Source organism: Drosophila virilis, unplaced genomic scaffold (genome assembly GCF_030788295.1).
Source record: "Drosophila virilis strain 15010-1051.87 unplaced genomic scaffold, Dvir_AGI_RSII-ME tig00003822, whole genome shotgun sequence".
Classification (NCBI taxonomy): Eukaryota; Metazoa; Arthropoda; class Insecta; order Diptera; family Drosophilidae; genus Drosophila; species Drosophila virilis.
Window position 1 is genome coordinate 43356 of NW_027212957.1, and position 27908 is coordinate 71263.

The 27908-nt window shown below is 37.7% G+C and overlaps 1 protein-coding gene across 1 annotated transcript in view; it reads left to right on the forward strand.

The window, feature by feature from the left end:
• LOC26531103 (aminopeptidase N) overlaps positions 1-27908 on the forward strand; it is a 77353-nt gene that overhangs the window by 29602 nt on the left and 19843 nt on the right. The window contains exons 2-4 of the mRNA XM_032433974.2: positions 1745-1998; positions 2062-2320; positions 2392-2471. Coding sequence (XP_032289865.1) covers positions 1745-1998; positions 2062-2320; positions 2392-2471 — 593 coding nt within the window. The remainder of the gene's footprint in view (positions 1-1744; positions 1999-2061; positions 2321-2391; positions 2472-27908) is intronic.

Sequence of the window (27908 nt, forward strand, 5' to 3'; positions counted from 1 at the left end):
CTACATAAAAAATCATTTGAGAGCTGTTTCACATTTCTTGCAAAATCTTAGCTCCTTTTTTGGAAACTGTATTGTAAAGTAATTTTTTGAGAATTATAAGCTGTGTCCGATTTGCATCAAACTTATTTTCAAAGTTTAATATAAGAATATAATGAATACGTGTTTCAGCGATTTGGTAATTCCACTCGAAACAATGGTAAAATAACGGAAAACGTTTGTATGAAAGTAGTTTGTTTACTATCCGCTCAGTTTCAAAATCATTTTCAAAGCTGTTCGTGAACATTGATTTTATAACATAAGTGCCACGGGCAAGGCCGGGCAATACCCGCTATTCAATACATATATTTCTCGTTTTGGAGTTTCAGCCCACATCATCACGGACCAAGGTAGACAATTTGAATCCAGGTTATTTAACTAGCTGTTGAGCCACCTCGGCATTTTTAGAATTTGGAATTTATTTATTTATTTATTTATTAATGGTCGACAAAACGAGTGTCTTCATCATTATTCAATAGATTATACAATAGAATTATATGCTAACAGCCTAGTTAAAGGATACAATTTTCTAAATAGCATTACCGACCGATGGAGGTGTTCTATTTGCCAGTCCGGCCAGCTGTGCCTCTTTTCACAGCTAATTTTGTCAGTGACGCAGTTAGAGCCTACATCTAAGCAGAAGGTTGTAAGTAGGAAAAGTGTTTTCAAGTAAAATTAAAAATAATCTTAATTTGCTATATTAATAAAGAAAATACAATAAATAGGAAAAAAGAAAGTAAGAAGATTGTCAATAAAGTAAAGCAATGTAAGTTAGATAAAGAGTGTTAAGTAGATAGGACAAAGAGTAAAGTAATGGGAAATCACCGACCCGGTGGGGGAAAATTTTTCAGCCTGTCCGGCAAGCTATGCCTCTGCTCATAGCTGGGAAATGTCAGCGGCTTCCCGAAGGTATCCTGAAAGGACCATTTACGAGCAACCGCCTACCATCCTCAAGCAAACGTAATCATAGAACTTTGCCACCGCACGATTAAGGAAGCTACAATTCAAACTTCCAACCACGGCTCCTCAAAGCCTTTCATTTTCAAGCAATTAGCTGATTTAACTGATTTTTTTTGCGTAACAAAACGCTACATGTTTCGCTTCAGACGGCCTACGACAAACCATTTTTAGTAAGCTAAAACAAACCCATTTTTCAACATATTTATCAATGGTCACGATACCATAGCCTCAGTTGATCGCCTCAACCCTGCATTTATGAAAACACAGCAATCAACGACAACCAACACAGATACAATATCGCCATTAGGTCAACAACAAGATGCATACGATACTGATTCAACAATCCACAAGGCTGCGCCGTACAATTGGATCCCCTGTTCGATTCACAACTTAAAGCCTAGAAGGTACATGATACATTTAAAGTCTTTGATAATGTGGTTACACTAATTTAGAATTTCACTATATCACGAAAAAGTATGTACAAGGTTCTTCCAGCGCGAACTCTCTAACCTTCAGCATCTAAGCATTCAAATACTTATTCCCTTTTTTTTGTGTATAATAAATAAAGAAACTATTAATAAAATCTAAATATTTTACTTGCCAGAATGGATGTAGAATTGGACTTTCAAGTTCCATCCATATAACTAAAATATAATAGCACAAACACAAATTCTTTTACTTAGTAAATCAAATTTGAAATCTATTTATGTAATCTTTAATAACTTATAAACTAATTTTTTACTTTAAGGCTGCTGTAAGACGTAGCATAGATACATCAGCTTCCTATGCACTTTTAACGGATGATCGATTGCCAACAGATATTCTTCCACAAAGCTACGAAATTCATCTGGAACCGAACTACGAACAAGGCACATTCAGTGGACATGTAAAAATTAATTTGGTCTGGAAATCAGACACAAATAAAATTGCACTTCATGCTCATTTTGATTTAAATATCAATCACAAAAAAATTCTTGTACAAATGCTTAATAAAAATAACAGGTTAGCCACTCTTATTAATCCCACAGTTTTCAAATGATATATATTCTTTAATAACGTTTTTAGTGATTTACAGTTACATAAAAACATTACTGTACAGCGCGGCAGTCGATTTCCTAAGAAAACAATTTATATTGTTTATCTCACAGAAATAATTAAGCAAGGCTCTGAATGTGTTTTAGAAATTCCGTTTGAAGGATACATTTGGGAGAGTGCAGAAGGACTTTTTAAAGGATCTTATTCAAATTTGACCTATTTAGCCACTTACTTAAGACCAAATAACGCTCGACGGTTGTTTCCATGCTTCGATGAACCTAGATTCAAAGTAAGCTTATTACTCATAACTCACAACTCATAACTTTTCGATGATTCTATACTAATTATTTGTACTTATAGGTACCATTTACAGTCTCCATAACAAGATCCAGGCATTTAATTACCATTTTTAATACACCGGTTGCTCGGACAAGTGAACAGTAAGTAGATAGAGGTGATGTAATTAACATTATGTATAAGTTATATAAAAGAGAGAGAGAATTAACAAACCCAATTTGTGTTGCTAACTTCATACTTAGTTTGTTGTTGACAATACATACATAAATACTAAATTCAAATTTAAATAAAATTTAAGGGAATAATAATTTTGGGGTCGACTAGCCGATATATACATACATGTTGCCAACAGCCAATCTCAATAAGAGAAACTTTATTCATAGCCAGAGAAGGCATCTCCGACTCCATAAAGTAGAAATATTCTTAAGCATCAATAGCCGAGTCGATCTTGCATCGTCCGTCGATCCCTGTGGACATACGTCCACTGAACACATTTCTGAAAATGTCACATCTTTACAAAATGTGTAAAACGCGGCCTGTACATTTCCCCATAGGAAAACACATTTCAAAAATTTTTGAAAAGTGTGTATAGCACTTACCAAACAACATAAAGACTGGACATGAGTACCGGAAAGTAGGCACAAAATGTATCGGAGGCATCTGGTCCAAACTCGCGAGTAAGGGAGTAAGATATACATATGATGTATTTTTGAACCGATTACTCTACAGGAAAGTGCTTGGCGCACTCTCTTCCATATGATTTGTGCGATAGAACGGAAACTCTGTTAACTTTTATCTTGCTCGCACTTACTCTCAGCTCTCAATGCTCTCTCTTTATGTTTAGGGATCGTTTCAATGTGTGTGTGTGTACATGTCCGACAAGCAAAACTGCGCAAAAATTTGTTGTTTGGTTAGTGGTAATAGCCTCTATCCACTGAACACACTTCTCACACATTTCTGAGAATCTCACATTTTTGCAATATGTGTGAAATGCGCCCTGTGCGTTTCCCCATAAGAAAACACATTTCATACATCTATCAAAAAGGCACATTTTTAAAAAATGTGTAAATTCGCCCCTAACATTTCGTGTTTTTTTCGATGATTAATCGAGCTTTTTATCGATGTTGTGAAAAATGGTAAAGTATCATAACCATAAACAACTGATATATCAACGAAGGCAAGCGGCAACTTTAAACAAGAAGTTTAATATTAAAATAATCCCACAGTTTTTACTAGAATTTAAACATGGTGAAATGTCGAAAAGAGTACCCAAAATATAGCCTTTACTTCGAGAACGCAATTTTTGAGTTTTGGAAGAAAAACTTTGCGGCGCTTATGTAAATTAAACAAAGATCAGATGTTTATTTAAAGAAGCGGTACTTTTGCCACTCATATGTTACCGAAAGCGGTGGAAACCCAATATGTGAAATTGGAAAATGTGACATTTCTTAAACCAGTGGACAGAGGCTAAAAGGCTCATCATTTTAATCATTATGCTGCTCCAGAGCTTGTAGATAACCTTTTGTTGGCTTCTAGGATTGGTCTTGTGAAACCTTCGTTCCTCTATGACCTGTTTGTCGTCCAAGGCGCGACAAAGAATCTACTTCCATTGCCTCTGGGCCCTGGTTCTATTGTCTTTCAATGCTAATTCACTTCGAGCTATTTGATTCATTATTGTGCTGACCCTGGTTTCTACCACCCGGACTCTTAGTGTAATGGGGATTTTTACCCTGATAAGCCTGGTTGTTCTCTTTTTGTTGACAGCTGTGCGAATTTTCTTAAGGGCCTCCTGACGAACTAATTTGCGGACCGCTTGAGTTACCTTTCCGCCACCCCTGGCGTTGTCCGTCGAGCTTTTGCGACTTGTACGAACATACACCTGTCATTGCTTACTTCTGCCTCTTGGGGCAACGCCAGGACGGATGGCAGACCTCGCGGCTTTGCGGGAAAGATGATCCCAGATACGTTGAGGACTTTTGCGGATGCCACATCGTGGGGCAGTATCGTTTTATTTGTCAGTTGCGTAAGTTTTCTTTCGATTGCATCGTAGTATTTTAGCAAGGGCAGGTCTTGGCCTTGCTTCATTGTATCCAACTGTTGTTGGATAACACGAATCGGAGTTTTGTCTGCGTAAGTTAAATCTAAGCGGGCAATAATTGCATTAAAATTTAACATCATGTTGAATGACGCTAGTGTTGCGTCTGCAGAGCATCCAATTTGTGGCGAATAATTGCAACCGCTTGGTAATTTTGGGAGCTATCGTCATAAGGTTTAAAAATTTTGCAGCCTGTTGTCAAGAGACATCATTTTCTTGGTTGCCATCAAATTGTGGTATAGACATTACAATGTCTAAGGGTTCATTACAAAAAACCTTCCCTATAATTTTGGCTGGTTCGTACACTACTATGTCTGATGCATTTTCTATTCTCTCTCTATTCTCTCTCTCGCTATTCATTTACTCTTTTAATGCTCTTAATTTTTTTTAAAAATTTTTTCTTGGTGCAGTAGTGCACCAGACTGCAGACTTTATCAATTAAATTATCTGTTCATTATTATTATTTGGCTTTTCGATATATGTTGTTGTAACTGGGTAACAGATCTTCGTCACTTGCACCATCAGTACTAACTCTATTTCTATACATTAATTCTTGAGTAAGAACAAAGGGAACTTTTACGTATGTTTTTTTTTTTTTTGCATGAGTTTGGTCAACTTTATAATTTTAACAGAAATAACAGAAGAAGAATCGCAACTTATTGTTTTCCTTTTTAAGTCACACTGGATAACACGCAAACGGATGAACGTCTCATTGGGATGAACATTTTGTTGTTAAAATATCCTTGTACCGACCATAAGCGGTCGCAGGGGTCGTCAGATTTCACTATCTGTGTCGTCTTGCTTGCTAAAGTGTTGAAATCTTAACAGCGTTGAATTTTTGAACTAGGGTTTTGGCCCTGGTGTTTGAATTTTTTTTTGCTTGATGTGTTTTGACGTTGCGTTAGCTTGCGACTTAAAATTATACTTATTTTTAAATATTTTGTTTTGATTTTTGTTTTTTTTTTTCGCGGCGCACACACGTTTTTACATAAATACGACGTTGAACTGGATCGAACTCGAATTTGTTGGGCGCCTATTAACGAAGTCGGAGTTATATGTTTTTATTATTTATTGGGCAACTTAGCCTGTTGGTCTTTCCATAACTTAACTCAACTTATCATAACTTAAAACTATCCCACGTAGTCCATGGTACGTGCATGCTGGTGTCAGATTACGTCGATCGCTATGTTGCATCGTTCGCTACTTTGTAGCGCACATATCCGCTCTTGCGACACTCTGTGAATCATTTGCGGTAACATAAATATTTTCTGCGGAGCCCACCTCAGTACACAACATGCATTCATATGTAATAGCCTCGGTCCACTGGTTTAAGAAATGCCACATTTTCAAATTTCACACGGTGTTCCACCGGTTGTCGGTAACAAAAGTATCGCTTCTTTAAAAAACAGATGATCGAGTTTGTTTAATTTACATAGGCGCCGTAAAGTTTTCCTTCCAAAATTGCGCTCTCGAGGTAAGGGCTCTACTTTAGGTACTCTTTTCGAGATTTCGCTATGTTTAAATTCTAAAATCTGTGGGATTACTCTAATTTTAAATTTCTTATTGAAAGTTGCCGCTTGCCTTCTTTGATATATTAGCTGTTATAGTTTACGATACATTACCATTTTTCACAACATCGACAGAAATCTCGATTAACCATCGCAAAAAAAACTAAATGTTCGAGCGAATTTACACATTTCTGGAAATAGTGACTTTTTTAAAAGATGTGTGAAATGTGTTTTCTTATGGGGAAACGCACAGGGCGCATTTTACACATTTTGCAAAAATGTGACATTTTCAGAAATGTGAGAGAAATGTGTTCAGTGGACAGAGGCTATAAATAACAAGTAAGAGGTTCTAGTCGGGAGCTCCCGACTAGGGGATACCCTGAACCCTCTTATTCCAACACCAAATAAATTAATAAGAAAAAGGTCACTTGGCAGGGTTCGAACTCGCAACTGACCGCACCACTTGCTATGCCTCTACTCAGCAGCCACACCAATAATTAAGTACTTATGACAAAAAAGGAAGTAAAATAACATTACTGAAAAAAGTCGCAATGACCATGCTGTTAGAATGGGAAGCAGACGCCCATGAATGTGTGTGTGTACATGTATACAGAAATTCTTTAAGCTGCTGCCCCATTTAATTGCGCAATTGCATATAACGTTGGTTTTTTCTTAACCGATCTTTATGTAATTTTTTACAGTATATCCTATTGTACCATAGAATATTTGTGTATCCTGAAATAGTCAATTGCATTTAAATTGTGGTTTAAATTGGTTGGCTATAAGAGTTGGGTTATTAACTTGATTTATAGCTCTAGGGTGGTAGCAGGGAGGTGGCGATAGATATAAAATTAAAGATACTTGACATATTTATAATATTCTAGAAGCAACATATTATGTTTGGTGGCTCTAGCTCTTATTATTTACCCAATTTGCTCAAAAAAACAGGATATCGATATCGATTTTTATCGATTGCTTGGAAACGGAGTATGTCATCGATTATCGGAAACAAAATTGATCTGCGCAAGCAGTAGAAGCATCTACATCTATTTCAAATTTATAGTCTCTAGCTCTTATAGTTGCTGAGATCCTTGCGTTCATACATACGGACAGACGGACAGACAGACAGACGGACAGACAGACAGACGGACATGGTTAGATCGACTTGGCTACTGGTGCTGATCAAGAATATATATACTTTATGGGGCCGGAGATTCTTCCTTCTGCCTGTTACATACATTTGGATTTTGCACAAATGCAATTTACCCTTATACCGCTAATCAAACAACATATAGACTGGACATCACATACAAACAGCGTTGTCACAAAAAGTATCGGAGGCATTTGGTCCAAACTCGCGAGTAAGGGAGTAAGATATACATACGATGTATTTTTGAACCGCTTATTCTACAGGAAAGTGCTTGGCGCACTCTCTTCCATATGATTTGTGCAATAGAACGGCAACTCTGTTAACTTTTATCTCGCTCGCACTTACTTTCAGCTCTCAATGGTCTCTCTATGTTTAGGGATCGTTTAAATGTGTGTGTGTATTTGTCCGACAAGCAAAACTGCTCACAAATTCAATTTTTCTCAAATGCTGAGGCATTTCTACCTTTTTGAAGGCACGGCTAATATGAAATAGAGAAAGGGTTTGCCACGTCGATGCGAAATTCTTGCACTTTAGCTCGCTATCGTTGGTAAGGGTACCCAAGCGTTGCCATGTGTGCATATAAAATATTTTGGACTCGCTATTCACACATACTTGCATACTTGTATGTAACCTCAGTACACAAAATGCATTCATATATCAATACAAATTTGGGATAGGTCATGACCTGCGTAAGAAAACTAACAAAATTAATTTCTTGCCAGCTAAAGCCAAAGCAATGAATAACAACACATACATACATACTTTATAGTTCTTATGCATGTATAATTCACGAATACAACGAAAGGTGCACGCACGCTATTGGCTGAGACAAGAACTTTTCTCGAGCATACACTGTCCAAAAAGAAAAGTGAAACCAATGTATGTGTGCTATTTTCTTAATATAGTTATTGCGCAAGAAGCGCCTTGTGTAAAAATTTAAAAGTTCTTAAGTTTTCCTGTAAAATTATTTGTTAATATCTAGGGTAATATATCATTTAAATAAAGCATGCATTTCATGGATAAAGCACAAGCACTTTGCGTCGATCGTAAGTTCTAAACTTTTTCGCTCAATGTACTTCGAAAACGAAGCAACGCAAAGCAGCATCGACCAGCTTTGCTGAAGGCAGGCTGGCGACTAACTTCGTAGCTCGTGTCAGCATCAGCAAGCCGCGACTTCGGCATTCGTTCGTCTGGTCTTTAGAGAACGAACAACCAGTCGGCAAGCATTCCGTACGAAGCCTCAAAGGCCAGATGAAAGGCAAGGCTAGAAATTTTGCGTCGCATTCTAATGTATGGGCGTTACTCATCTTAGTGTTTATATTGTCTTTGGTTATACCATGTTACGCAGCTAATAAATAACAGTGGTTCAAAATTTTGTTGTTGTGAATCTCACACTATATATACGCAGGTTTACCAAATTTGTATCATGTCTTAGAAATGTATTTGCATTTGCTTTTGTCGCATATTTTCCTGATTTGTTTTTGCTCCCGGACGTCACATGGTTCGCTTATGGTTCGCACGTACAGTGCGTGTTATCTTCCATACAGTGGATTGCCGAAATTACAAAAACAAAGCTTTCGGCTGAAATGAACTACTGAACTAATTCAGTGATTAGTGAACTAAATCGGTCATTTAGTTCACTCGTTCAGCTATTCAGTCGGTCATGAACAATGTATTCTCAACTCGTTCAGTCGGTCATGAACGTTGTACGCAACTAAGTAGTTCAGCCGTTCTTGAACGATACATTCTGTTGAGATGTCCAGTTCTTAATTTGTTTAGTCGTAACTTACAACTTTTAAGTATCTATTAGTATAACATATTATATATGTAGTATATATATATAGTATAACATATTTTTTGCAACTGAAAACATGAAAAATAACTGAACAGAAATATAATCGTTTATGATTGACTGCACACTTACAACTTTTAAGTATCTATTAGTATAACATATTATATATGTAGTATATATATATAGTATAACATATTTTTTGCAACTGAAAACATGAAAAATAACTGAACAGAAATATAATCGTTTATGATTGACTGCATAACTGAACTAAGCGAATATTTCATGACCGACTTAATAACTTTAAATGCTGCTCATCTCCGATACGCTTGTATCCTCAAGGTCGTACTTCGACATAAGAAGGATACGACCTCATTCACACCTATCACCGCAATGGATGAGAAGCGTCGCGGCTATTTTTATCAAGAATAAAATATGGCTTGGATCTAGGGATGATACAGACATTACCAGAAGAGGTCACAGGACTACAGGGTGGCCACGCTCCGAATCAACGCTCTGGTAGCGACTTATTCAGTTTGCAAAAAGCTGATTTACAAAACTAGATACCCTGCCAAGCTCCAAATCTGACTTGTTAGCAACAACAATCGAAACCCAGTATTGGACAGCAGTCATGACGTTAAGGGTGCTACCGACACTGAAACTAGTACAAGTAGTACAAGTTTAATTCCAATAAACGACCACAAGCCCCATTTGCAAGTAGTCGATCAAAATCAAAATCATTGGTTATTAAAGATAGAGTCACCAAACTTGACATATTCTAGTATATCTAGTAGACAGCTTCTAGTATATATTATCAATTATCAAGTATCTTTAATTCTATTGATATCGCCACCTCCCCGCTACCACCTTATAGCTAATAATCAAGTAAAAAAAAAACAATTTTTATCGCCCTCCTTGTAGGTCACAATTATCAATCAATTATCTTTTTGAAAACACGTGAATATTCTATAGTATTATCACTAACCAAACAACATATAGACTGGACATGAGTACAGGAAAGTAGGAACAAAAAGTATTTTGATGAATGAATGTTGACCCCTTATTACTTGCAGCAGCCCGAATGGGTCAACTTTTGGCAAGCACCTGCATATGGAGGTCAAGTGGCTGATCACCAAAATTATTAAAACTATAAATATATAATCGCTCCTTTTTTTTTAATTTGGTATATTTTAATATTTTAAAGATTTTTATTTTTACGCAAATTTCATTCAAAATCTTTAAAAAGAAGGGCGCGCGTCAGACGCGTGCCAATAATGATATTTTCTTTTGCGCCCATGATCTGCCCATTCACAGACATTCGTATGTGTGTGTCTATGCTTAAAGGTCGAAAATAAGAAATCCCAAAATCTTGTTAAATTTGCATTGGGGACAGGCAGACAGGCAAGCAACAGGCATATAAGCGCATAAATGCTTCTATTCATATACAAAATATGCAAGTATGCGCGAATAGCGAGTCCAAAATATTTTAAATGCACACATGGCAACGCTTGGGTACCCTTACCAACGATAGCGAGCTAAAATGCATGAATTTCGCATCGACGTGCCTTTCAAAGGTTAGAAATGCCTCAGCATTTGAGAAAAATTGAATTTTTGCGCAGTTTTGCTTGTCGGACACACACACACACAGACACATTTAAACGCTCCCTAAACATAAAGAAAGAGAATTGAGAGCTGAGAGTAAGTGCGAGCGAGATAAAAATTAACAGCGTTGCCGTTCTATCGCACAAATCATATGGAAGAGAGTGCGCCAAGCACTTTTGTGTAGAGTAAGCGGTTAAAAAATACATCATATGTATATCTTACTCACTTCCTCGCGAGCTTAGACCAGATGCCTCCGATACTTTTTGTGCCAACGTTTCGTCTATGTGATGTCCAGTCTATATGTTGTTTGGTTGGTGGTATTACACAATGAGATCTAGATCAAGATCGGTTAAGAAACACAGAATTTATTGAAGAAAACGTGTCTTGTTGGCCATGTGTGCGGCAGCCAACGCAAATTGCAAGATTTTCCGTGCACACACACACACATTAATTTTCATTTTTATTGAATTCTCTAAACAACCTTACAATTGAAATTGAATTGTATTCTGTACTGCTGACAGTGCTGATATTTGATGTCGTTTTTCCCCCTCTAAAAGTTCGTTGTCGGTTTGGTTGTCAAGTAGAGGCGCTGGTCGTGCTGTCTTTACGGATTCGGGTCCGATGAGGAAGAACTTTTTTTTTTTATAATTTTTATTATATAATTTCTGCCAAGGCAAATGAGCTCGTATCGCAAATTTTGTCGATAGGAACCTATGTGATACAAGAAAAGTCAAGGGATGGTGGACTGTATAAATGTGTATGTCATGTGTACACTAAAGGAGTGCTGTAGCTTCCTAGAGCCCAGACTATGACCAATAATTTTTTTTCACTGGTAGCATAGTGCAATATGCATTAAATCACAGTTATGGTCCTGTCCTCTTCCGATAGTATCGCACCAATCAGTACGCATGAGCATCTTCTTTCCGAAATATGGGTACTTGAGTATGTGCAGACTTCACTGAGGACTAGCCAAGTCCCAACTTCTGGCTTGTTGATCTCAAGCAGGCACCCAACATCAGGGAAGCGCTGCCACTTGACAAGGTTTGGCCGTCAACAGGTCATTATAAAGCTCGCAATGAAAAATAGCAGCATAAGGCAGTGTTTCCGCTGCCTTGACTTTGACCACACCAAAAACTACTGTTTCAATTGTCCAAGGTGCGTTCAGTCCCATTGGACAAATTCTGAGCAGTGCCAGGCTAAAACAGTGGCAGACCTGCGATGCTCCAACTGCGAGGGAAACCATACTGTCTCCTATAAAGGATGCACAAGCAATCAGGTGACATTAAATGCCTGGCAGCCGGCCATCAGCGCGCACTTTTCAGCCCACCATCAAAGCAATGCAGCTCCAATGTGCGGATCACCCAACAGGACGAGCCAGAGGCGGTGCTGCAGTGCTGGCAAAACATAATAAAGCACACTAACATCTGCACACCTCCAGGAGACACAGCTGGCTGCTATCATTATGGAGATTCCTCTAGGTGAAATACTCGTTGCGGTAGCATACCTAGCACCTAACACCATCTGGACCCGAGTTGAATTTGACTCTCTGTTTGACCAGCTTAACCCCGAATTCATTGTTGGAGGTAACTTCGACGCACAGCACAGACTGGGAAACTACTAAGCTGACAGCAGAGGGACTGAGCAGCATGAGGCGCTCACTCCCTGCTTAGCCCAGGTACTGGCCACCGGCAGACATACCCACTTTTCAAACAACCGGCAAAGTACTCCCTTTTAATATATAAGGGCATTTTCAACTGCGATTCGATTCGCGAAGAGTACGATCAATCTTCAATCAATCAAATCAATCGCAGTCTCGACAGACGACTTATATTTAGTAAGCGCGTCTCTGTAGTATCAGGCAATATCAAGTCCAAGATAAGGCGAATGAGCTGGCTTCTCAACTCCAACAACAAACTCACGCTCCGAAAGAAGTTCCTCATCTACAAGGCAATCCTAGCCCCTGTGTGTTGCTATGGGCTCCAAGTCGATGGTATAACACATTTGAACAAAATTCGCATCATTCAGGCCAAAACCTTGCGCAAAAAACCTGGAGCCGAATGGTATATCCGCACAGGCGACATCAAAATCAAGGCATCAAAATCAATAGGAGTCATTATTGCCATGTTTTTGCTGATTGCCTTGGTAAATAAATTTGATGGTATCTGACTTTAATCTAGTGAAACCCTTTTTACAGCCAGAACCCATTGAAAAAGTTAAGGGGTATTATGTATTTGTGCAAGTGTATGTAACAGGCAGAAGAATGCTACTTCGACCTTATATGGTATATATATCCTTGATCAGTATCAATAGGCGAGTCGATTTGGCTCCGTCCATCCGACCGTGTGTATGAACGCAGAATCAAAACCCATAAGAACTGGAGACTTGAAATTTCGGCGTTAGGTCCTCATAATGCCTGCTTAGTACGATGTTTTTGATAATCTATAACTTGCCGTGTTTCCAAGTAATCGATCAAAATTTATGGCTAATAGCCTCTGTCCAGTGAACACATTTCTTAGACATTTCTGAATATGTCACATTTTTGCAGTGTGTTAAATGCGCCCTGTGCGTTTCCCCATAAGAAAACTCATTTCACAGATCTTTCAAAAAAGGCACATATTTAAAAAATGTGTAAATTCGCCCCAAACATTTCGTGGTTTTTGCGATGATTAATCAAGATTTCCATCAATGTTGTGAAAAATGGTAAAGTATCATTAAAATAATCCCACAGTTTTTAAAATTTAAACATGGCGAAATCTCGAAAAGAGTACCTAAAATAGAGCCCTTACTTCGAGAGCGCGATTTTTGAGTTTTGGAAGAAAAACTTTATGGCGCTTATGTAAATTAAAGAAACTCGATCAGCTGTTTGTTTAAAGAAGCGGTACTTTTGCCACTCATATGTTACCGAAACCGGTGGAACACCAATTTGTGAAATTTGAAAATGTGAACTTTCTTAAACAGAGGCTATAAATCCTGTTTTTGGGCAAATCTAGTAATTTCAAGCTAGAGTCACCATACTTGTCACGCAGTTTCTAGAATAGTATATATGAATGAAGTATCTTTTATCTTGTAGAAATCAAGAAAAACACTAATTTTATTGCCCACAAACTTAAGCCACAATTTTAATGGAATTGATTTATTAAGAATATACAAATATTCTCCAGTACAATAAGATCTACTGTTGAAATTGTATTACGATAAAGTTATTAAGCAATATGTGTTTTGGCTGGCCACGAGTTTGGGCAGCTAACGCAAAGCGTAAGAATTTCTGTATAAATGTACACACACACATTCATGCGCGTCTGCTTCCCATTCTAACATTTCTGTACGGTTATTTTACTTCCTTTTTTATCATAAGTACTTAATTATTGGCGTGGCTGCTGAGTAGAGGCATAGTAAGTGGTGAGGTCTGTCGCGAGTTCGAGCGAGTTCGTCTTCTTTGAATTCTGTAGACAGCATTGTAATTCAGATTGAAATGTATTCTGTGCTACTATTTTAATCCCTTTGTTTATACCCTTGTATAGAAGACATCCCCGACCCCTAAAGTGTATATATTCTTAATCATCATAAGCAGCCGAGTCGTTATAGTCATGTCCGTCTGACAGTTTCTACGCGAACTCATCTCTCAGCTTTAAAGCTATCCTTATGAAACTTTGTAAAAGTCCCTTTTTCTATTGCGTACATATGTCGCAACCAGCTTGAGCGGACCACTATATCATATAGGTGCCATAGGAACGATCGGTCGAAAACTAAGTTTTTGAATACAAAATATATTTGTTTATCAAAATATCTCCACCAAACTCAGCATTTATTATTTTTACTATGCTCCTCATATATATGCAAAATGCTATCAATATCGAGCCACTATATCATATAGGTGTGATAGGAACAATCGGTCGAAATCTAAGTTGTTGGTATGAAAAAAACATTTCGAATTTTAAGATATCTTGACTAAACTCGGCATTTATCAGTTTTACATTTTGCATATATATGCAAAATGCTATTAAGATCGGACCACTATATCATATAGCTGACATAGGAACGATTGGTCGAAAACTAAATTCTTGTTTAAAAAACGTTTTTGTTTATCAAGGTATCTTGACCAAACTCGGCAATAACTATTTTTCTATGCTTTTTGGATACGGTTAAAGCACTATGAGCAGTATGAAAAAGGTGGGTATGCAAGGGTATTAGATCGGCGGCGTGCCGAAGATATTTCTTCCTTCTTGTTCCAGGTAAGAGTTAATTGGTAGTATTGGTATTGAATAGATGCAGTGACAAGCAGTGTGGCCTCTTACGAGTTCGAGACGTGCAGCGGAAACACTTTTTCTCAAATTAATTTTTATTTCTGCTGACGCGTAGTGCACGTTAAAGTTGGTGTTGGCAGAAGAGGGTTCGGGGTACTTCCTAGTTATCAACAACCAAAGTGGTGTTATGGTATGGTTACCTTGAGGACCGAATGATGCCGAAACATTCCCATGCCGTGGGGTACATTTTCGAGTAGATTGAGTTTCCGTCGCCCGTGAGGATTGTGCCCACAACTAATATACTAATGTTAATACATGGCAATGGCAATGCCGTCGAATATGTTTTTTGAATACCGGCACAATGATGATGCCACATTAGCTAAATTTATTTTGTCGCAATAGTGGTGTTGTAGCCTTTTTGATAATTTATAGAGTCATTAACATATATTGTCCCTTGTAATTGCGTTAGAAAATCGAAACCTATGATTCCATCGAACAGCACCAGAGAGTCCAGGCTGTCTTACCGAATATGTCAGTTAATTCCAAAGTTTATTAAACGATGAAAAAAATATAATTTTTAGGGAAGCAAGACTTCCTTTATTTGATGTTAATTTGCAACTGAATAAACTTAAATCAATTCTAGCCCTAGTAACCTGTGACTTAGCGGCAGCGGCGTTGGCAGCGGCGTCGCTACTGATGTTGTTGGCGCGTTGGGCAATTCTTCTTGGAATTTCCGGCGGTTTCCAGTCGGCGCGTGGAGGAAATGGCACAGACACCAAGTCAGCATTTTGCTGCACTTCTTATGAGGTGTTGCAATGCTTGTTATTGGGACTGTATGAATTTATTTGTTTGTTTACTCTTCCCCCTTTGATTTAAGCTTGTCCTCAAGCGATCATCAGAAGAAGGGTATGTTGCTGAACCTGAGGTTGTTGGCATCTGTATTTTGTATTTGGATATGTGCTGGTTATTTTTTGGGTCTCTATTGGTCTTTGTTCAGTTGCAGTATTCTTATTTTTCTTCATTACGTGTAATATACAGGTAAGAAGGATGGCAACTGTGAACAGAGCTATGAAACCGACTCTATTTGCTATAGAGTGCGTCTGAAGTTCTTGCACGTGTTTTATGTTGTTGATGTGCAATTCTTCTAATGCTTCCAGAGAAAGAATCTTTATTCTTTCGTTTTCTACTGGGGTTATTTGTCTTGTGTAAATTCCTGGGGTCATGACTATGACCTCTAAGTTGCCGAACTCTTGTTTGTTATGAATGAGGTTCCGTTCCAATTAATCATGTAGGTGCCTCTCGCGCGTTTCTCCTTTTCTTGCTATCTAATTGTGCCGTTGAAGTCTTTCACTAGTATAAATCCATCGTTGATTTTTTCGATCTCCGGGATTTGAATTACATTGCTAAGGCCACAAAGCGCTTGGTCTCCACTAACTAACTTAGGAATACAATTACTAGTGTTAAAGTTTACAATTTTTGATTTGTTACAAATTGTAATGTTATGATATCTTTTACAATTGTTGTTAATGCCATTTATTGCAAATAAACAGTTCGTTAAATTCTAAATTTAGTATATTGTTGTTTTTCGCTATTGGCTTTATTACAGTAGTTTTGCATTCTATTTCTTCTAAATTTGAAATTTTAACAATATAAAACAGTGTTGTTGCAAAATACAAAATGGATATATCCGCAAATTGTAGCTTTTATTGCTTTTTGTTGCTTTTATTAAAATTCTCGTTAATATTAATCTGTAATTTCACCTTGAACCCATTAAAAATGCGCATAAGGGTATATTGTATTTGTGCGAAATCCAAATGTATGTAACAGGCAGAAGGGAGCATCTCCGAAGTCTTTTATAAACCTCCTTCTTGTAGGCTTCTGAATAATGCGGCAAGGTGCTGCGCATGCGATTCATCGTCAATATAAATGACACATATTTTTCCAATATGCTCACGAAGGATATCATCAAGAGCTCTCTGGAATATCGAGGGCGCATTCTTGAGACCTAATGGGAGTCGTGTAAACTCGTATTTTCCGTTGTTAACGGATAGGGTGGTGTTTTCTATGTCTGACTCGTTAAGTCTAAGACACTTTAAATGTAAGAAAGAGAATATTATGTTATTGCCTAGCTGTGCTAGTACCTCCTTAATTTCGGGTATAGGGTATTTGTCTGTGGTAGTTTCTTTATTTAGTTTTCTGTAGTCAATAACCATCAGATATTTCAAATGATTCCGTCCTCTAAAAATTCTTTGATTTGGTTGTGTATTTCGTCTTTCAAAGCCATTGGAAATCAGTAAAATTTTGAATATATGGGGGAGTCGGTTTTTTTTTTTCGAATTTCTGCTCTGACATTGGTTGTGTATGTCAGATTTTCGTTTAGGTGTGGGTGCATTTTAACTAGTTGATTAAGGCTATATTTTTGTTCGTTTGTCATATGTTCTGTCCGTGGTATTTCATTGCGTTTTGTCTGTGGCGTTTGTTGGTGGTGGAGGTCTTTTCCCTACTTCAAAATTCGGCCTGTTCATGTAATTTATCCTCCTCGTGCGGATGCTTTGGTTTACGTCCATAGTGCTGAAGGTCTATTGGGTACGTATACCTGTTGTGGTTGTGTCTGGTAGGTTCGTTGGTTGGAGTACTGTGGAATCGGTCCATTATTGTTATAAGTCGGTGGTCCATGGTTTGTATTGGTTGGCCAAGGTGTAGGAATCGGGACTTGGGGCCTGAAGTTAATAGGTGGTGGCCTAAAAATTTGGGCGAATAAAGGCTGAGCTGTTCGAGGTGGCAGTATAAGTGGTGGTACATTTCTATTTGGGTTTCTGCCATGTATCTGTTGATGTCTATTCAAAGCCATGTTCTCTTCCTTCCAACCTCCAATGAAGGTATCTAATGCTTTATCTCGGCATATTTTTGTCAATAGGGTCTCGGATTTTCTATTTAGTTCCATGCAGCCTTCTTTATTTATCAGCGATAAGTGGTTGTAAACGACCTGGTAAAATTTTTCTACTGTTTGATTGTTGCCTTGCACTAACATTGTACCTCTTTTTTCTGTATAATGCAGCGTGAGACATTTGGAGATAGCGCTCCAATTTAAGAAACATTATACGACTCTAGGGCTGTGTCAGCATTGCCAGTGATTTTGTTTCTCACTGTATACATATGCCAGAGTATTTGGCGAACCTGCCTCAGCTGCACAGGCTGCGAGTATACGATCTACACTCTTCTTCCATGAGCTAAATTCCGCTGGATTGCTGGAGAATTCTCTTAGGCTTTTCACAATGTCCGGAACTCTGTGCAAGTCATTTAAATTGTGGTTGTCAGTTATTGTTTGGTCGTCTACGTCGCTAAACTTCCTGGAGGGGTTAACTAACTTTACTGTTTTGTTAATGTCGGCAATTTTTATGCCTGAATCTAACTGTGGCTGCTATTATCTGCTCTGCGTTATTCGCCATTACTCTATTTTGTAAATGTTCGTTTTATCTGTCGATATATCGTTGTCTGTTCAAGTTATGCCCACCTACCTGTGGTTGATCAGATACTATTGGGGGCCTAACTAAATTGATTTCATTAGCCATAAGCGAGATGTATTACTTATATTGTATATTTTAGTATATTTTTAAAGTATATTTAAATCCAGTATTAATTTTTTATACCAGTGGCTAGCTTCTTCCTTCTACTTTGGAGGGTCCCTTGAGAGTCGCAAAGTTGGAAATAATTTTTACTACGTTCGTAGTCTTTATATATGTTTATCGTTTTACACTTCTTTATCTTGCTTATTGTTCTACAATATTTTGTATTTCTTATTCTTATAATTCTATTTCACTTTTGTGTAAGTTGTTTGTTCGTTTGTTTGTTTTTCACTTAATTTCTAACTTACAGTAAAATTTCTGATGTGACAACCTCTCCTGCCGGTCCGAATTTCATCGTTTTTTAAGCCTTTGGGTATCCTGCGACCAGACTTTGTTAAGAGTATCCTGCGGGCGAGGTAAAATTGAACAATTAAGTTCCAATTTCCGTTCGCAAATTTCACCAATCGTTGAATTTAATGGACGAGAGTTGCACTGTTTTTATTTTCGCGTATAACTGACTACTGTGTTGAAACACGAGCCGGTCACTGCTCGGGCGCCAGTTAATTCCAAAGTTTATTAAACGATGAAAAAAATTTTATTTGTATGGAAGCAAGACATCCTTTATTTGATGTTAACTTGCAACTGAATAAACTTAAATCAATTCGAGCCCTAGTAAACTGTGGCTTAGCGGCAGCGGTGTCGCTACTGATGTTATTAGCCCGTTGGGGAATTCTTTTGGGAATTTTCGGCGATTGCTAATAAGCGCGTGGAGGAAATGGCACAGACTCCAAGTAAGCATTTCGCTGCACTTCATATGAGATGTTGCAATGCTTCTTATTGGGACTGTATGAATTTATTTGTTTGTTTACTCTTCCCCCTTTGATTTAAGCTTGTCCTCAAGCGATCATCAGAAGAAGGGTATGTTGCTGAACCTGAGGTTGTTGGCATCTGTATTTTGTATTTGGATATGTGCTGGTTCTTTTTTGGGTCTCTCTTGTTCTTTGTTCAGTTGCAGTATTATATTTTTCTTATTTTTCTTCATTACGTGTAATACACAGGTAAGAAGGATGGCAACTGTGAACAGAGTTATGAAACCGACTCTATTTGCGTGGAGAGTGCGTCTGAAGTTTTTGCATGTTTTTTATGTTGTTGATGTGCAATTCTTCTAATGATTCCAGAGAAAGAATCTTTATTCTTTCGTTTTCTATTGGGGTTATTTGTATTGTGGGATTTCCTGGGGTCATGACGGTGACCTCTAGGTTGCTGAACTCTTGTTTGTTGATGAATAAGGTTTCGTTCCAGAAGTTAATCATGTAGGTGCCTCTCACGCGTTTCTTCTCTTCTTGCCATCTAATAGTGCCGTTGAAGTCGTTCACTAGTATAAGTCCCTCGTCGATTTCCTCGATCTCCGGGATATGATCTGCATTGCTAAAGCCACAGACCGCTTGCTCTCCGCTAACTAACTTAGGTATACAATTATTATTGTTCAAGTTTACAATTTTTGATTTGTTACAAATTTTAATATCATGGTATCTTTTACAATTGTTGTTTATGCCATAGATTGTTTTATTACAATGAAACAGTTCGTTAAATTCTAAATTTATTATATTGTTGTTTTTCACTACTGGCTTTATTATAGTATTTTTGCATTCTATTTCTTCTAAATTTGGAATTTTTACAATATAAAACAGAGTGGTTCCATTATGCAAAATGGATACATCTGCGAATTCTAGCATTTCTTCAATATTTAAAGGTGGCATGTTGCTTTTATTAAAGTTATCGTTTACTATCTCTATTTCTTTTTCGCCAAGTAGGAATGTATTTATTAAATTCAATTTCGCCCATTGTATGGCGTACTTAATATTAATTATTTCTTCTTTTATGAGCCTAATTTGATTTTGTAAGCTAATAGCTATCTCATCACTTATGAGAGATTCCTTTCTTATGCTATTGGTTAAATCGTTTGAGATTTTCGTGAGTTTATTAATTCGATCTTCTAATTGCCTGTTTATGATAAGCTATTTATTGTCGTTTTCTATAAGTTTGTTTATGTTGTCAGTAAGCATTATTAAGTCGTCATTGTCCGGGCTGCCGGCTACATACTTCCAAGCTGTGCCTATAATGTTGATCGCTCTAGTCTTTCGTTTATGGAAAAGTGATATTGTGTCGAAAGTGACAATAGCTTGCGTTATTTCGTGACGTAAAGTGTGGTATAAAGTATTGGTTCTTAAGTCTTTTTCGGTGTAAAAAAGGAGATTATCTAATGCGTTTTTAATCTGTTCTAGCTCTATGACTTGTACGATTCGTGTTGTCGATGTCTGTAGTTTCCCTATTCCTTTTAGAATTGTAATTGTTTGTGCGTCTGTGTAGTTCAAAATTTCCAAGTGTCCTTCTGTTGCTTTTATTGTCATCATTAATAGGAATCTGTAATTTTTATGTATTTTTTATATTGCTTTTATGTATTATTTTGTCAGTTGTTGTTAATACGGTTGTGTTTCTATTTTCTTTAACTATTTCCTTTTTGTATCTGGGTGACAGTTTGGTACCTAATCTGGTATTGACTTTGACGAATATTTCTTGACCAGGTATGTAAGTTCGTATGTCGTTACGTTTTTTGTTATGATTCTGCATGTCAGTCGATTGTTTCTGTTTGAGTCTGTCAATGTTCTCCTTCCTAGCTTTTTCGTATTGGTCTGGGTCCGTAGTCACGTTTCTGCCGAAGAATATGTCTAATGGTCTCTTGTTAGTTGTCGAGTGTATAGTGTAGTTGTAGTCGTATATTGATTTGTTAAGTAGTTCTTCGAATGTTCTGTATTCCTGTTTTCTTTTGTTGCATCTCATTATGTCTGATAGTGTTGAATGAAATCGTTCTACCTGACCGTTCACTGCGCTTTTGTAGGGTGGTGTTTTATAAACTTCTATATTTAATTGGTCCTGCATCATGAAAGTGATTGAAGCTGAATTAAGGGATTTTTCGTTATCTATTACAACTACTTTAGGTACGCCAAAATAAAAAAGGATTTCATGAAGTGGTTTTTTATTGCCCTAGATTTGATAATTCGTCCCTGAGCTAATTTCGAGAATTTGTCTACTGCTGTTAGTACTAAGTTTTTTTCTGTCGTGTATATGTCGATGTGGATTGTATGTCCTGGGTATTCGGGGATTGGTGTTTCTTTGAGTTTTGGGTTAGTGGGATGCCTATCGTATTTTTCTTCTTTACAAACCTGACACTGTTTGACTAATTCTGTTATTCCTTGCTTCATTTTTGGGAAATAGAATCTTTCGGACAATTGCATTTTGTTTTCTAGTGCGTTGCGGTGGGCTCTGTTGTGTGTAACCAATATCTTCTCATCTTGTTCTGTTTCATTTGTTAAATCTTTTACTTGAGACTGTGTGAATCTAATCTTGAAGTTCCTAAAATGTTGGGGATATATCTGCTGAATTTGGTTCATAATTTCTTCTGAAGTTATTATTCCGTTGATTACGGATGGGTTTAGATGAGCTTTCAGTATTTGCGTAAGGTCGTGTTCTGAGAAATTTGGTCGAGTAATTGTATGCCTGTGGAATGTTGGGAATGGGATATGGAATTCGTAATTTGTTTCGTTGGCTCTACTGAGAAATATCTGGTTTTTGAATACGTTAATTGGAGCTTCTATGCTCGGAATTAAGTTGTGGCTTGAACTGTCTGCACTGTGTTGGGTGGAGGCTACTGATCCAATATTATTGATCACAGGGATACGTGATAGCGCATCGGCTACAATGTTATCCCTACCTGGCTTATAGAGGAGTTCGTAATCAAACTCTTCTAGGTAAGCTTTCCACCTCCTTATCCTAACGTTGCCGTTCCAACTGCTAAGAGACTGGGTTAAGGGTTGATGGTCGGTGTATATTTTTACACTCGCTTTCCCGTGGAGATAATTCTTGATGGCTATTAAGGCCCAAATTATTGCCAACATTTCCCTTTCATTGGTGGCGTAGTTCTCCTCTGTTTTAGAGAGAGTTCTAAAGAGTAAACAAATGGGTTGCTTGTTCTGGGATAGGACAGCCCCTATAGCAAAGTTGGATGCATCTGTTGTCAGATGAAATTCTTTGCTGAAGTCTGGGTAATGAAGTATTACCTCATTCGAAACTAGGGAATTTTTTATTTTATTGAATGCTTCGATCGCTTCTTCGTTGAGATTAATGAGCTTTTTAGCTGATTGATTTTTGGACACGCGTCCATCTTCCCCTCTTAAAAGAGAGGTAAGGTGCTTTGCCAGCTTAGCGAAGTCTTTTATAAACCTCCTATAATAGCTGGCAAGGCCAATAAACGATCTTAAATCTTTGAGTGTATTGGAAGTGGGTACTTCCTTATTGTCTCAATTTTGTTTGGATTAGTTTCTATCCCCTTGTCTGAGATGACAAATCCCAGGAATTCTACTCTGCTTTTAAAGAACTCGCATTTGTCCAACTGACATTTCATGTTGGCTTCTTGTAGAGTTCTGAATATGGCGGCAAGGTGCTGCGCATGCGATTCATCATCTTTGCTAAAGATAATGATAACGTCAATATAAATGAAGCATATTTTTCCAATATGCTCACGAAGGATGTCGTCAAGAGCTCTCTGGAAAATTGAGGGCGCATTCTTGAGACCGAATGGGAGTCGTGTAAACTCGTATTTTCCGTTGTTAACGGAGAAGGCAGTTTTTTGTATTTGATGAAAGCCACTTTTCAAATCTAAGACAGAGAAAACTTTGTTATTGCCTAGCTGTGCTAGTACCTCGTTGATTTCGGGTATAGGGTATTTGTCTGCGGTAGTTTCTTTATTTAGTTTCCTGTAGTCTATAACCATGCGATATTTCTTTTGCCCGGGGGCATCTAATTTTTTCGGAACAATCCACACAGGTGAATTGTACGGGGATCGGGAGGGTCGGATGATTCCGTCCTCTAAAAGTTCTTTGATTTGGCTGTGTACTTCGTCTTTTAAAGACATTGGAAATTGGTAAAATTTTGAATATATGGGGGAGTCGTTTTTTGTTCGAATCTCTGCTCTGACGTTGGTTGTGTATGTCAGTTTTTCGTCCGGATTGGCAAATAGGTGTGGGTGCATTTTAACTAGTTGATTAAGGCTATTTTTTTGTTCGTTTGTCATATGTTCTGTCCGTGGTATTACCGTGTTGACCGCCTCTATTTTTTTCTGCTTAATGGGTATGCAAATGTTGTTCTTGATTATTAGTAGATTCTTGCTGCTTTGTATCACAGCATCTAGTTCCTTTAGACTATCGTTACCTAATATGGCGTCAAATGATTTTAGGTTGGGTAAGAGAAAGAATTTTATTGTTATATCGTTTCTATTAAAAAGATTAGCGAGCTTGTGGTGTGTAATTTTAATGCTTCCGCCGACTGTGACGGCTTCAAAGGTTTTTTCGTTTGGAATAGGCTCGGACACGAATTTTGGTTGGACGTAATTTCGGTTTGATCCTGTATCTATTAGTATTTTGAGTAATTTTCCGCTCCCCATCTTACATTCTATGTAAGGAAGAGAGGAGCTCTTTATCCTAAAAAATTAATGTCTGAGTGTTCGTATTGGGTATTTTGTCCGTCATCTGTTTCTTCAATTTGTTGGGCGTATTCGTTTAATGGCTGTTCGTATTCAGTCTGCTGTTCGTAATTTAGCATTGATTGTACGTATTCCTCCATAGTCACATAGTTGTCGGTGTTTTCTGTCTCCGTCCGTTCTTCTCCTGTTTGTATGTTGAAATTTATTTGTTTTTTGTCCGTTGCGTTTGTTGGTGGTGGAGATCTTTTCCCTACTTCAAAATTGGGTCTGTTCATGTAGTTTATCATCCTCGTGCGGATGCTTTGGTCCACGTCCATTGGCTCAGGACGTGGTTGGGGTTTTGATGCAGAAGGTCTATTGGGTATGTATACCTGTTGTGGTTGTGTCTGGTAGGTTCGTTGGTTGGGATATTGTGGAATCGGTCCATTATTGTTGTAAGTCGGTGGTCCATGGTTTGTATTGGTTGGCCAAGGTGTATGGATCGGGAGTTGGGGCCTGAAGCTAATGGGTGGTGGCCTAAAAGTTTGAGCGAAAAAAGCCTGAGCTGTTCGAGGTGGCAGTGTAGGTGGTGGTATATTTCTATTTGGGTTTCTGGCATGTGTCTGTTGATTTATATTCAAAGCCATGTTAGTGCGATAGCTTTGATTCTCTAGTTTTAAACAATAGTGAAGGGCTGAAGGTAGATCTGCTGGCTCCTTTATTCCAAGAATCCGTGGTAAATCTCCCTTCAAACCTCTAATGAAGGTATCTAATGCTTTATCTCGGTATATTTTTGTCAAAAGGGTTTCGGATTCCCTATTTAATTCCATGCAGCCTACTTTATTTAATATCAGCGACAAGTGGTTGTAAACGACCTGGTAAAATTCTTCTACTGTTTGGTTGTTACCTTGCACTAACATTGTCATCTGATATTCTAATGTTCCCAGATCTCTTTTGTCTGCGTAGTGCAGCGTGAGACATTTGGAGATAGCGCTCCAATTTAGGGGAACATTATACGACTCGAGGGCCGTGTCGGCATTGCCAGTGATTTTGTTTCTCACTGTATGCAATATGCCAAAGTATTTTGGCGAACCTGCCTCAGCTGCATAGGCTGAGAGTATACGATCTACACTCTTCTTCCATGAGCTAAATTCTGCTGGATTACCGGAGAATTCTCTGAGGCTTTTAACTATGTCCGGAACTCTGTCTAAGTCATTCAAATTGTGGTTGGCAGTTATTGTTTGGTCGTCTACGTCACTAAACTCCCTAGAGGGGTTGACTAACTGCTTTACCAATGTCGGCAGTTGTTGTGCCAAAATCTGGCTAACCGTGGCTGCTATTATCTGTTCTGCGTTATTCGCCATGACTCTATTTTATAAATGTTCGTTTTGTCTGTCGATATGTCATTGTTGCTGTCTGTTCGAGTTATGTCCGCCTACCTGTGGTTGATCTGATACTATTGGGGGCCTAACTAAATTGCTTTCATTAGCCATAAACGAGATATATAACTTATATTGTATATTTTAAGATATTTTCGAAGTATATTTAAATCTAGTGTTAATTTTTTACTCTATATTTTTGATCGTTTTGTTTTCTTTTTAAAACCAGTGGCTGGTTTCTTCCTTCTATTTTGGAGGGTCCCTTGGGAGTCGCAAAGTTGGAAATAATTTATACTACGTTCGTAGTCTTTATATTTGTTTATCGTTTTACACTTTTTTATCTTGCTTATCGTTCTACAATATTGAGTATTTATTATTCTTATAATTCTATTTCACTTTTGTGTTAGTGGTTCGTTTGTTTTTTTGTGTTTCACTTAATTTCTAACTTACAGTACTATTCCTGATGTGGCAACCTCCCCTGCCGGTCCGGATTTCATCCTTTTTGAAGCCTTTGGGTATCTACTGGGGATCCTGCGACCAGTCTTTGTTGAGAGTATCCTGCGGGCGGGCCTTACAAGATGCGTTGTCCACCGATGGGCAAAATTGAACAATTAAGTTCCAATTGCCTTTCGCGAGTTTAACCAATCATTGAATTTAATCGACGAGAGTTGCACTGGTTTTATTTTCGCGTATAACCGACTAACGCGTACGTAGAAGCGTTTTGTTCTGTTGTAACACGAGCCGGTCCCTGCTCGGGCGCCAGTTATTTCCAAAGTTTATTAAACGATGAAAAAAATATAATTTTTAGGGAAGCAAGACTTCCTTTATTTGATGTTAATTTGCAACTGAATAAACTTAAATCAATTCTAGCCCTAGTAACCTGTGGCTTAGCGGCAGCGGCGTTGGCAGCGGCGTCGCTGCTGATGTTGTTGGCCCATTGGGCAATTCTTCTTGGAATTTTCGGCGGTTGCCAGTCGGCGCGTGGAGGAAATGGCACAGACACCAAGTCAGCATTTTCTGCACTTCTTATGAGGTGTTGCAATGCTTGTTATTGGGACTGTATGAATTTATTTGTTGTTAACTTGCATAGTCTATTTTTGCTTGTCATGCTTCAAGGTGTTCTCTCCCAATCAAAACATCATAATGCTCTGAGAAGTCGTGAATATAGAATTTTTGTTTACTCGGACAAATTTTGCTTGCTCCTAATTTGTTTTTGTGTTTTAATTCAATAACACCATTTATGACCATTATGAACCTTTCATGTTTCGTTGTAAACAGGAAAATGTAAGCGGCTTGTTTTCATTAGATTTATGGTTGAACCTGTGTCAATGACACATTTTAGAATTTCGTCATTCATAATCAATTTTATGAATGGATTTCTTCTGTTTGTTCCGAAGCTTGCTGATGAAAATTTTCGGATGTATCCATTTTCATCTGCCCACTGTTGCTATCTCTTTGACGTTTAGTCAGAGGGTATGGCGCATTCAAGCGTGAATGGGACTGATTGTGATAGTTTAAAGGATTTTGGGATCTACTTTGAATTAATTTCTGTAAGAACTGGTGAGCTTTCTGATTGTCTTCGGACTTATTGTGCTGTTTATTTTGTACGTGATAACTCTGATTCGTGTTGGAATAGCCACTTGAGCTGGTGGTTAACATTTTACTGATAATTTCCCATGTTCCTACCATTGTTATTTTGATTTCCCTGAACATTATTATTTTTAGGTTTTTCAGTAACGGTATTTTCATATAATCCCTCTCCTTGAGCTTCTTGCTTTAATTTTTGTGTCGACGTAATGTCATATCTGGCTAACATCATGAAGAGCCTATTTGGTAATTTTTTTGTAATTACATATTTGATTGTGTTATTCACAGCATTTGTATAAAGTGTCGTATTACTAGGTATATTTTCTAATGCTAACTTATTTAATATAACAAAAGATTTATTTTCGAAATACTCGATGAACTTACGAACGTTTCCTTGGCAATTCGTGTTGTATAAGCGTCGAAAGAGTTCTTTAAATGGTGTTTGCACTTTATACTCTTCAATCAGCTCCTGCCAAGTGTTGGCTGCTGTCCTTTGTGAAATTCTCTGAGCATCTCCAGTGACTTGCAATTCGATGGCTTCGTATAAGATGCTGTGTTGTCTCACGTCTCGGGTTGGATAAAGGTGTAGGATGTAATCGATCCTTTTAATGAAAGCGTTTAGATTTTCCGTTGATCCGTCAAAGCTTGGCACCTGTCTTAGTTGTGAAAGGGCCTGGTTGAGGTGTTGTTCCGATAATTCCATGGTCATCTTAGTGTAATACACGTTTTTTTTTTCGTTAGATGGTTTTTTTTTTTATATTATTGAGTTTGTAGTTATTAAACTTTTTTATTCTTTGATTTTGCACTTTTATTTTAATTTAGATTATAGTTTGTGATCGGTTATTGTTTTAATGTTTTTTTTTTGTGTGTGTCTTAAAAAGACCCAGTAATAACGTATTGCAGGGATCAAAAGATATGCAAAGCCAGTCGTTATTAACTATAGTAGCTTTATTGGCCAAAGGGTCAATGTTATTAGACTACTAGTGACCCGAAGGTTCTTGTGCGGATATGTATTCGAGAAAATGTTTGTTACACACCGACAACAATTTCGGTCGCGATTGTGCGTTAGATCTGGGAATTAATTATCCTTTAGCGATCTTTACTTTTTCCCGACGTATCCTACCGGCTGCGCCAATTAAGTT